The 11,553-nt window shown below is 42.9% G+C and overlaps 2 protein-coding genes across 2 annotated transcripts in view; one reads left to right on the top strand and one right to left on the bottom strand.

The window, feature by feature from the left end:
- The window catches only part of LOC107559215 (GRIP and coiled-coil domain-containing protein 2), a 16,741-nt gene extending 6,437 nt beyond the window's left edge, over positions 1–10,304 (top strand). The window contains exons 9-19 of the mRNA XM_016242965.1: positions 588–750; positions 880–980; positions 1,144–1,221; positions 1,315–1,452; positions 3,373–3,494; positions 5,756–5,932; positions 8,089–8,306; positions 8,399–8,593; positions 8,718–8,857; positions 9,425–9,626; positions 9,840–10,304. Coding sequence (XP_016098451.1) covers positions 588–750; positions 880–980; positions 1,144–1,221; positions 1,315–1,452; positions 3,373–3,494; positions 5,756–5,932; positions 8,089–8,306; positions 8,399–8,593; positions 8,718–8,857; positions 9,425–9,626; positions 9,840–9,913 — 1,608 coding nt within the window. The 3' untranslated portion in view covers positions 9,914–10,304. The remainder of the gene's footprint in view (positions 1–587; positions 751–879; positions 981–1,143; positions 1,222–1,314; positions 1,453–3,372; positions 3,495–5,755; positions 5,933–8,088; positions 8,307–8,398; positions 8,594–8,717; positions 8,858–9,424; positions 9,627–9,839) is intronic.
- The window catches only part of LOC107559216 (E3 SUMO-protein ligase RanBP2-like), a 73,970-nt gene that overhangs the window by 8,824 nt on the left and 53,593 nt on the right, over positions 1–11,553 (bottom strand).

Below are 11,553 nucleotides of genomic sequence, written 5' to 3'. Positions count from 1 at the left end.
GGGGGGGGGGGGGGGGAGTGGAAATTAAGTCTTGATTTCTGAGAAATTGAATGAAATTAAGCGAGTTAATGTTTAAAACAAGAGAAAATATCTGTAAATGAGCTGTGAAAACGTATTTTTTCCCCCTTTGAATTAAGTAGATTTTACTGATCCAGATGGTAGATATTTTTCTTGTTTTAATCAAAAAGTCTGTTAATTTTGAGCAAATTCTGAGCAAACAAGACTTCTTATGTTCTGTTATTTTGCTTCCAGTAAATGTGTTTTGATTTAAGAATCTTTAGTTTTGCACTGGAAAACGTCAAAAATACTGAGGAAGAACGAAAGTAAAGTAATATTCATATTACATATAACTTTTTTTAAATTCATGAATTAAAGTAATAAAGAGCACTTTTAAATTGTATTATTAATCGTTGTGTTGCTAACACAGCTCATTGTCTGCTCCACTGATATTTCCAGATTGCTCTAGAACATACTGATGTGTTGTGTTCCCTGTGTGATGCAGGTTATATGTTTAAGAGTTCATTTCATTCATAAACGCTGCTCTCCCAAACTGCAGCCTGTGTTGAGTGTTGTGCTGATCTCTGCAGGACGCTCAGCAGAGCACACTGATGGACATGGAGATGGCAGACTACGAGAAGCTGGTGAAAGAGCTCAATCACAAGCTCTGTGAGAAAGACAAGCAGATGGAGGAGCACGAGATGCACATACAGACACAGAAAGAACGAGAACAGCGGCTGATGGAGGAAATCGGTACTTATAACAGTATTGTCTGTTCATTTGCAGCCGGCGTGGCTGATGTTGTGATCTGTGTGAAAGAGTCTGCCTCCAGCTCCACAGGATCAAACGCTGATGAATCTCATTGTGTGCTGATTCTCTCAGAGTCTCTGAAGCTGCTGCTGGATCAGACGGAAGACAAAGCCTCCAGGATGAAACAACTGCTGGTCAAGACCAAAAAAGATCTGGCTGACGCAAAACAAAAAGTGAGTCATGAAATCAGTCTCTGAATACTCGTCCTTAAAAATGAAAGTTTAATTAGTCACGCGTCGCCTTGCTCTTAATTTAGAAGATCAAGAGAATGACGTGAACTCTGTATCTGGATATGGCGGTGTGTTCGTACAGTGATGCAGTGCATGTTGTCCTCAGGAAGCGGCGCAGGTGATCTCGCAGTCTGCTCTGAGAGGAGATCTGGAGGCCCATCAGCAGCAGCTGGAGGAGCTGAAGGTAGGAGGTGTTGGGGTGATGTTCTGGATCTATGTATGGTCTGCTGTGACTCACTGGGTGGTGTGTGTGTGTGTGTGTGTCTTTCTGTCTCAGATCCAGTGCAGTGAGCTGACGGCCGAGCGTCACCGGCTGCAGGAGCAGCTGAAGCTGATGAGCGAGCAGCACCAGCGGACCTCCAGCTCGTATCGGCACAGTCTGAACACGCTGCAGGACGAGTGCACGACCGCTAAGGTGCTGCAGTGAACACTAGACTGCCTCCTCATGCCCTCTGTGTTCAGCATCTCTCCCTTAGATGCACAGTCGAGCAGTGTGTCCTTCTGCTCATTCAGATTGAAGCTCTGACACTGGGATGTTTTCCACAGGACACTAGTCTTGTTAACAAAACACAATTATGGCTCAGCCATCAGCCCCAGTGGCTCCTAATAAATCATGAGCCACAGAAGCGAGAGGAAATGCTTCTGAGTTTCCTGCTCAGGGGAAACGCACACATGATTTTATTCATTAGAGCGCTTCAGCGCTGTTTGCTTGAGCAAAGAATGCCCACGTCAGCTTCTGTATATTTATACATGTTTGTCTACACTTGCTTTTGTCTCATATATATATACATACAGTGGGGAAAAAAAGTATTTAGTCAGCCACCAATTGTGCAAGTTCTCCCACTTAAAAAGATGAGAGAGGCCTGTAATTTTCATCATAGGTATACCTCAACTATGAGAGACAAAATGAGAAAAAAAATCCAGAAAATCACATTGTAGGATTTTTAAAGAATTTATTTGCAAATTATGGTGGAAAATAAGTATTTGGTCAATAACAAAATTTAATCTCAATACTTTGTTATATACCCTTTGTTGGCAATGACAGAGGTCAAACGTTTTCTGTAAGTCTTCACAAGGTTTTAACACACTGTTGCTGGTATTTTGGCCCATTCCTCCATGCAGATCTCCTCTAGAGCAGTAATGTTTTGGGGCTGTCGCTGGGCAACACGGATTTTCAACTCCCGCAATTATTAGAAAATGGAAGACATACAAGACCACTGATAATCTCCCTCGATCTGGGGCTCCACGCAAGATCTCACCCCGTGGGGTCAAAATGATCCCAGAACCACACGGGGGGACCTAGTGAATGACCTGCAGAGAGCTGGGACCAAAGTAACAAAGGCTACATCAGTAACACACTGCGCTGCCAGGGACTCAAATCCTGCAGTGCCAGATGTGTCCCCCTGCTTAAGCCAGTACATGTCCAGGCCCGTCTGAAGTTTGCTGGAGAGCATTTGGATGATCCAGAAGAGGATTGGGAGAATGTCATATGGTCAGATGAAACCAAAATATAACTTTTTGGTAAAAACTCAACTTGTCGTGTTTGGAGGAGAAAGAATGCTGAGTTGCATCCAAAGAACACCATACCTACTGTGAAGCATGGGGGTGGAAACATCATGCTTTGGGGCTGTTTTTCTGCAAAGGGACCAGGACGACTGATCCGTGTAAACGAAAGAATGAATGGGGCCATGTATCGTGAGATTTTGAGTGAAAACCTCCTTCCATCAGCAAGGGCATTGAAGATGAAATGTGGCTGGGTCTTTCAGCATGACAATGATCCCAAACACACCGCCCGGGCAACGAAGGAGTGGCTTCGTAAGAAGCATTTCAAGGTCCTGGAGTGGCCTAGCCAGTCTCCAGATCTCAACCCCATAGAAAATCTTTGGAGGGGGTTGAAAATCCGTGTTGCCCAGCGACAGCCCCAAAACATTACTGCTCTAGAGGAGATCTGGATGGAGGAATGGGCCAAAATACCAGCAACTGTGTGTGAAAACCTTGTGAAGACTTACAGAAAATGTTTGACCTCTGTCATTGCCAACAAAGTGTATATAACAAAGTATTGAGATGAAATTTTGTTATTGACCAAATACTTATTTTCCACCATAATTTGCAAATAAATTCTTTAAAAATCCTACAATGTGATTTTCTGGATTTTTTTTTCTCATTTTGTCTCTCATAGTTGAGGTATACCTATGATGAAAATTACAGGCCTCTCTCATCTTTTTAAGTGGGAGAACTTGCACAATTGGTGGCTGACTAAATACTTTTTTGCCCCACTGTATATATATATAATTAATTTTTATGCACTGTCTCTCTTGTGTTGTTTTGATTGCAGGCTGATCTTGCAGCGACGGTGTCTGAGTTTGAGAGTTATAAGGTGCGAGTCCACAATGTGCTGAAGCAGCAGAAACACAAGAGCTCAGCTCAGAGCGACGGTGACGCTTTCAAACAGGAGAGGTGACGTCATGTTATTGCTGCATTTAGTGCAGAGCTTCTTCTCGTTATTTTCTCCAGCAGTTTAGAATGTGATTTCTCTTCTAGCTGCCGTTTCAATGATCTGTGAAGCACTTCCTTAAGACTTTCACACTCTTTCTCTAGGCAGATTCATTCTCTCTCACGCAGTTCAATTATGATCAGTGCTATGGCTCTTTTACATGTAAACAAATTAACTTTATTGTTTGTATAGAGCTGGAAAATAGTGTGCATTCTGCAGTGATTTAAGCCGGAATTATTTTACAGAGAATTTATTTTACACTAAAAATGTCATCATCTGATGCATCAGTGTAAAGAATCACAATATTGTTCACAATTTGCAGCATACCATTTAATTTTGCTTGGGGGAAAATTTTAGTTTCAGCTGACAGATATTAATCAAACTGTAAAAGTAGTAATTAAGTGATTAAAAGCTCAGTGCCATATTGTTTGCTGAGGTGCATGTAGATAGTGTCTTTTGTTGTTGGACAGTAAAACAAAACCGACACTTATAACTGCAGATACTGTTCACGTAATCATTTAGGTTTATATTAATTGAGAAGTGTTGGGTTCCGGTCGACCTTATTAATGCAGCATAACCATGTGTTTAGATAATGAACATAGGTGTATGCTTGACTAGAGAGTTGAATCTGAATCTGAGCCAATTAGGAAAAGGATCTGTCTCCTGCAGATGATTTTGATAGTATTGTTATAATTATCTGACCAAATTTTCACAACATGATGGACTATAGTGTGTGATGAACGAAACCATTTATAAGTGATTACTTTGAGTTGGGGTTAGTTCTACAAACACTTTTACAAACACTGCAAATGTGGCTTTCAAACGACAGGCATCCTCTTATATTCAGAATTTTTTATTTCAGTAATGAATGCCTGGTTTATCAGAATTCACCAAATTTTCACAACATGATGGACTATAGTGTGTGATGAACGAAACCATTTATAAGTGATTACTTTGAGTTGGGGTTAGTTTTACAAACACTGCAAATGTGGCTTTCAAACGACAGGCATCCTCTTATATTCAGAATTTTTTATTTCAGTAATGAATGCCTGGTTTATCAGAATTCGGTAAAAGGAAATTACTAGCCATCAGGTCTCAATGAATTATTAATCTGAATATCACTGACATAATAATGAACTAATTAACTACTGCCATGTTTACAGACAATCTCTCCTTAGTTTTGCACATAAAAGGAGAAAAGTAGAGGACCTAACACTGAGCCCTGTGGCACACCATACTTAACTCGATATGACATGGCTTAGTTTAAATAAAGTGAGAATGGATGGATAAGTTCATCATAAGTGCAGTCTCTGTACTATGATAGGGCCTCGATCCTGTTTATCACAGATATTTTTTTCTAAAATAGAGAATGGTTGTGTGCATGAACTACAATGAAGGCAGTGTACCAATTTGTGATGGTGGTTAAACTGACTGCAACCAACCATGCCTTCAGCGTTTTAATCTGTGTTTGTAGTGAACAATCTTAACTGGAAGCCAAAGCGTCCGTGTTTGTTTGGTGGACATGAAGAACACACAACACAAGCTCTAGTGCGCACTCTAGTGTGGATGACTGTATAAGGACACTTTTCATTGTCTGCTCCCCCGATTACAAATGAGCGCATTTGTGCTGAAACTGATTAATCAACAATCGATAAGATCAATGATAAAAGTGTTATTAATGGTGATTAACATTTAATCAGTAACATCCGTTGTACAGAAGAAAGCAGCATCAGTTTCAGTGGTCCATAAGGACATCTTAACACAGTTATGTTCCAGAATACTGCAGGCACTGAATGAGCATAAATATAAAGATATGACACAAAGGCAGATTTCTACAGCAACGCTCTTTACTCGTCTCATTTACAAAACACTGATTCGGTATTCCTTAATTTACAGATCACTGAACTATATGTGCAAACCTGCAATAATTCAGTAGTAGCCTGTAACAGCTCTCCCACTTTAAATATCAATTAAGCCTAATAAATGTATGTAGTTTCAGTCAGGTTCTTGTTAGTAAATGTTAAATTCAAATGCATGTATTTTCCTAAATATTAAATAACGTGAATGTTTGTTGTAATTAGTGTTTGTGATTCCCTTCAGCAGAGCTGACATCAAACACACCTCTTTAACTCCAGCCGCTCGTGACGAGAGTGAAATCTGTCTAGTGAAAGTGTGTGGCTCTGTGCTGGCGTGTGTGGTTGATGATGTGTTTGTGTTGTGTCAGAGAGCACATGGAGGCCGTGGTGGAGCAGCTGCGCAGCCGCCTGCAGGAGACGCAGCAGAGCCTCCAGTCCAGCACCTCAGAGCTGCAGCAGCTGCAGGTGGAGCACGACACGCTGCTGGAGCGACACAACCGCATCCTGCAGGAGAGCGTCAGCAAAGAGGCTGAGCTGCGAGAGAGGTGCCGGCACACGCACATGAGCCTGCACCCTTACACCTCCTGACTGCACAGCTGCGGATAGCTCAAACACTGAAGGGTTTACCAGCACAATGTTTCTCAAACACTTTCTCTGGCAGGATTCATGGTTTCGTCTAATTAGATCTCAAATTATAATTTTTTTTGCAAACGTTTTCTTTAAAACCTCTATAATGCTGTTGAACCACTGACGTATCAAATCAAAAACGAGGGAGTTTTCTGCTCAAGCGCTCATGGCTGCAGTGTGTAAATCATAACGTCTGCCGTGCTTTACACTGCCTCGAGTTTCCCGTGTCTGCTGATGCTATTGTTGTTCATGGAGACGCTCTGCATTCACCTCTATAGATGAGTGCTGTCAAAGCGCACGCGTTGCGAGAGAGGTGCCGGCACACGCACATGAGCCTGCACCCTTACACCTCCTGACTGCACAGCTGCGGATAGCTCAAACACTGAAGGGTTTACCAGCACAATGTTTCTCAAACACTTTCTCTGGCAGGATTCATGGTTTCGTCTAATTAGATCTCAAATTATAATTTTTTTTGCAAACGTTTTCTTTAAAACCTCTATAATGCTGTTGAACCACTGACGAGGGAGTTTTCTGCTCAAGCGCTCATGGCTGCAGTGTGTAAATCATAACGTCTGCCGTGCTTTACACTGCCTCGAGTTTCCCGTGTCTGCTGATGCTATTGTTGTTCATGGAGACGCTCTGCATTCACCTCTATAGATGAGTGCTGTCAAAGCGCACGCGTCCCGCCCGCTGCGTGACACTCGAGATGATGACTGTCTGGCTGACACATGCACACAGTGCTGCTATTGTTTGACCAGGCTTCTTTCGGCTGGCCAGACCGTGTCTGCCTGAGCAATATGGACTCTCACATTACTTGTACAAACAAAGTGCTTTCTGTATTTTGCAAATCCTGTGAATGCATACAAAAGCCTCTTCATGAGCACAAAACCAAGGGAAATGCATCTTTCATGCATCTGTTATTGAAAGTTCTATAACAAAATGATTGCATCTTAGAGTCAATAACAGGTTTTGCCGCCTCGTATGCGCAGCGCTTGCGTGAATGGTTTGCCGGAGCCACGCACATCTGTAGACTAGCGTAGGTTAATTCTCACAGTATTTATAGCTCCTGAAAGGCTGTGACTGAGGATTGATTACCTCAGAATGTACGTGGGAATGCAGTTTTCCCTATTGCTCGTGCCACTGATTATCCCTCTGCACGCCACAGGTTGAGACCCCTGCACTAAAATCTACCTGTAGTCATCTGTTAGTGTTTCAGTGCTGTGGAGCAGCTCCAAACCTTCCACAACTGCTTCAGCTCCGAGCATGAACTACAGGCCGTCCTCTTGTTTTCATCTTGCTTGTATGTTTGGGGTCAGGGTCTAGCTGCGTGATGCTGCGCTTCAGCTTCAGTTCACAGACATATGTCTTGATATTCTCAAAGAGAGTTAACTGATGCATTAACGCTTTTGTGCTTCAGTCTTTTCATTCTGTGGTAGTTTTAAAAAGTCAATATAAGAGTTTAATATTTAGCCTATTCATAAGTTCTAATATCACATCTGTTGCTCTATTAAGAACCTGCACCATAAATTCCCTATCCATTCATGCAAATCTCTAACAATCTAATGACAAACTGAAACTAATGGCTTTATTTGATTCATTTCAGATTCTATTCCAGAATATATTCCTCTCTAATCTATAACAGCATGGCACTTATTTACATTTCATCTTTCAAAATACTCTCAGTAGAAGAAAATACTTTAAAATTCTGAGCACAATTTACTTCTTTAAAAAAAATGAAAAAGTCAATCTGGATTTTTCTCTTCATTTTTACACTTCAAATTACACGCACTGCATGACTTTTGTGCATTTATTAACTGTATTATGAAATAATTCTTACATTTGTGATGACAACTGCAATTACAAATGAGTGTCAATGTTCTTCACTTACTGTAAACATAACAATCATGATAAAAAACCCTGGTGCAAAATGTAAATATATCAGTGCTTGTTTGGAATATTAAAGACAGTGCTGTGAGTGTGTGGGACTCATGATGCGAGAACTCAAGAGACACCTTGTTCTTTGAGATGTAGTTTTCTGGTGCGCTCTCTGATGTCGTGTTTGTGTCCGTGACAGGCTGCTGTCGCTGCAGTCTGAGAGTGTGGCTCTGAAGTCTGAACACGGCCAGTGCGCAGCTCAACTGAGCGCCCAAAGCGAGGCTCTGCGCAGCAGCTTCCGTGAGCAGACGCGCCATCTTCAGGACGAGCACTGCAGCACTGTAGAGACGCTGCAGCAGCAGATCAGCCGACTGGAGGCCCAGCTCTTCCAGCTGCAGAAAGAGCCCAGCAGCACCGGTGAGAGAGAGACACTGACACGGATGTGATGATTCTCCCTCAGGCTGTGGGTGCTGCAGTGTTTGACCTGAGTGTGTTTCTGTCTGCTGCAGGCACAGTGCATGTGCAGCACAGCAGGAAGAGTCATGTGGACAGGAGGCCTGCTGATGTTCCTCAGCTGGACCTGCAGGGCATGGCTAGAGAGGAGGGTGAGGGGATGGAGACCACCGAAACCGAGTCACTGTCGTCCAGCGGGACCCCTCTGCCCTCTCTGGAGCAGCTGCTCACCTCCGCAGACCTCAAACACGGTAAAGCATCTGCCTCAGGCTTCACACGCCACAAAGCAGAGTGACCGAAACACTGGAAGCCTGCTGTGTTAGTGTGCTACAGTAAAGCCTGACATGCTTGTAATGTGTGTCTTTGTGTGTGTAGAGCCTGTTGTCTGGCACACGGAGCCCAGTAAAGAGGAGCTGACGCAGAAGCTCAGCACGGCCGCCCGCAGCGTGGAGCACCTGAACAGTCTGCTGCACGAGACCGAGGCCACGAACGCTGTCCTGATGGAGCAGATCACTGTAAGACACACACACACTCACTCACTCACTCACTCACACTGACACACACACACACTGACACACACGCACTCACACACACACACACACAATGACTCACTCACTCACTGACACACACACACACTCTCTCACACACACCGACACACACACACACTCTCTCTCTCTCACACACACTGACACACACTCTCTCTCTCTCTCTCTCTCACACACGCACACACACACACACACACTGACACTCTCTCTCACACACACACTCACTCACTCACTGACACACACTCTCTCTCACACACACACACACACACACACACACTGACACACTCTCTCTCACACACACACACACACACACTGACACACACACTCACTGACACGCGCACACACACTGACACTCTCTCACACACACACTCACTCACTCACACACACACAATGACACACAATGACTCACTCACTGACACACACTCTCTCTCACACACACCGACACACACACTCTCTCTCTCTCTCACACACACACTACAGCTCACTTCAGCTCTCTCACGTGTGTCTGAACACTGGCACTGAACACTGTCTCTGCAGCTCCTGAAGAGTGAGGTGCGTCGACTCGAGCGCAATCAGGAGCGTGAGAAATCCGTGGCCAACCTGGAGTACCTTAAAAATGTGCTGCTGCAGTTCATCTTCCTGCGCTCCGGCAGTGAGCGGCAGGCTTTACTTCCTGTCATTCACACCATGCTGCAGCTGAGCCCCGAGGAGAAGAGCAAGCTGGCTGCCATCGCACAAGGTGTGTTACTTCTGTGATTTTTGCCCTCCAAGACGAAATCTTTGATTGCCTTGTGTACATGTTCATGCAGCGAACGGTGAAACGCTCAAGGCTGAGTAACAGCAGGTCAGACTTCATGACATCAGCACACGTGTGAATGAAGACTGGCTTTGTCCATCTCTATAGTAGAGCTCATGCAGATCTGCTGGTGTGTGTGTGTGTGTGTGTGTGCAGGTGAGGAGGAGTCCGCGGGCTCACGGGGGTCAGGCTGGACATCATATCTGCACAGCTGGTCAGGCATCAGATGAGAGGAGGACGAGCTGCTCTCCGCTCAGAGTAACACAGCTAAACATATCAGCAGATCTTCTCTGGGCTTATGCAGCCTTGATTTCTACTGAGTTACAACTTGTCAGTCCTGATGGGATCTTTTTTTTATTTTTTGTCTGGGTTATTGAAGATTATTCTGTGCTGTAAATCATAAGAAATGTTGGTCATATTTATCAAATTTTAATATAAATTATATCATAATTTTTCCACAAATTGCGTAATGGTTGTGTTGGTGTTTGTAAATCTCATATCCATGAGAGATTTGAGGTTCACTGAATGAACATTGATGTGAAGGAGTGTAAATACTGGGTCTCAACCTCAGCTGTGTCTGTCAGTCAGAGAGTATAATCTAATTAAACCACTTTGAAAGCTGTTCCGTTTATTCTTTTAAAGTTTCTTCGAAACGAACACTCGATTTAAACTGATCTTAATCCTAGTTCTTTTCATATCGGTTGAGCGTTAATGCATGCCGCAAGTTAATTTACTACTTCTGCTGAGATTTTGCATCCGATGGACACGCTTCTATCCCATAAGTTCACTGAGAGGAATAACCATTGGTCACAAGAAAACAGCAACATGGCTGATGTGGTACGTTCAGATTGCACTGATACTGTATAGATCAGGGATCTCCAGCCTGCTCCTGCAGCTGAACTCTGCAGGACGGTCGCTCTCCAGGAGCAGGTTTGGACGCCTGGTTTTGAGGTTAGGGACAGGTTAGATGGTTTAAAGGGTCAACAGAAGATAGTATACTAATGTGAGTGTTGAGGACATTTTTTGCACCAAAATTACAATCTGTTATGTCTTTAGCAAGCATTTAGCTAAACTTAACCAGCCACCCTTTACACAAACCTTGTTCCGTTAGCTAAAAGTCCAATAACCATAAAGATACTGATTAGCAATTGTTTATAAATGAATGTCACTTATTTAGTTCACTGTAAAAATAATACAGTAAAAATGCAAACCACTTTACAGTACAACCTGTACATTTTACAGTTTAAAACTTATAATTTACAAAAACATTTTCTGCTTAATTAGCGTAACCCTGCTCTTACTAAATTGTGTTTTATCCTTTAATACATACTGACAGCCAGCAAGATAACACAGATGGTGAAGAGAGAACCGCATGAAGAACCAGTTCATCAGTGTTTCCACAAGCTGAGGAGACTAATATACAGACCGTGTCAGAAACACAAAACACTACAATAATGCTATAAACCTTCATGCAACAACATAAGATGTGACGTCAAACCCTCACGTACATAAGACGAAATTATTTAAATGTCCTGTTAGATCTATTACAGTTTTTCACTGTATATAGAAAGGGAGAGAGAACCATTAGCCAGGTTTTTACTGTAGTATTTTTTCTGTTAAAATTTCAATAATTTTTTTTTACACTTTTTTTGTACAGCGCTTTTTACGATACAAATCGTTGCAAAGCAACTTTACAGCAAATTAAGTTTCTACAATATTTAGTGGTAGCTTATCAGTGGTGACTAGTAATCTAGATTTAAACACAGAGAGTGTGTCTGAACCCCGAACGGTATCAGGAAGGCTATTCCAGAGTTTGGGAGCCAAATGAGAAAAAGCTCTACCTCCTTTAGTGGACTTTGCTATCCTAGGT

The sequence above is a fragment of the Sinocyclocheilus grahami genome, unplaced genomic scaffold (genome assembly GCF_001515645.1).
Source record: "Sinocyclocheilus grahami isolate Dianchi unplaced genomic scaffold, SAMN03320097.WGS_v1.1 scaffold678.1, whole genome shotgun sequence".
NCBI classification, from domain to species: domain Eukaryota; kingdom Metazoa; phylum Chordata; class Actinopteri; order Cypriniformes; family Cyprinidae; genus Sinocyclocheilus; species Sinocyclocheilus grahami.
The sequence above is the reverse complement of the archived record's forward strand: the minus strand, read 5'-3'. Positions and strand labels throughout refer to the sequence as shown.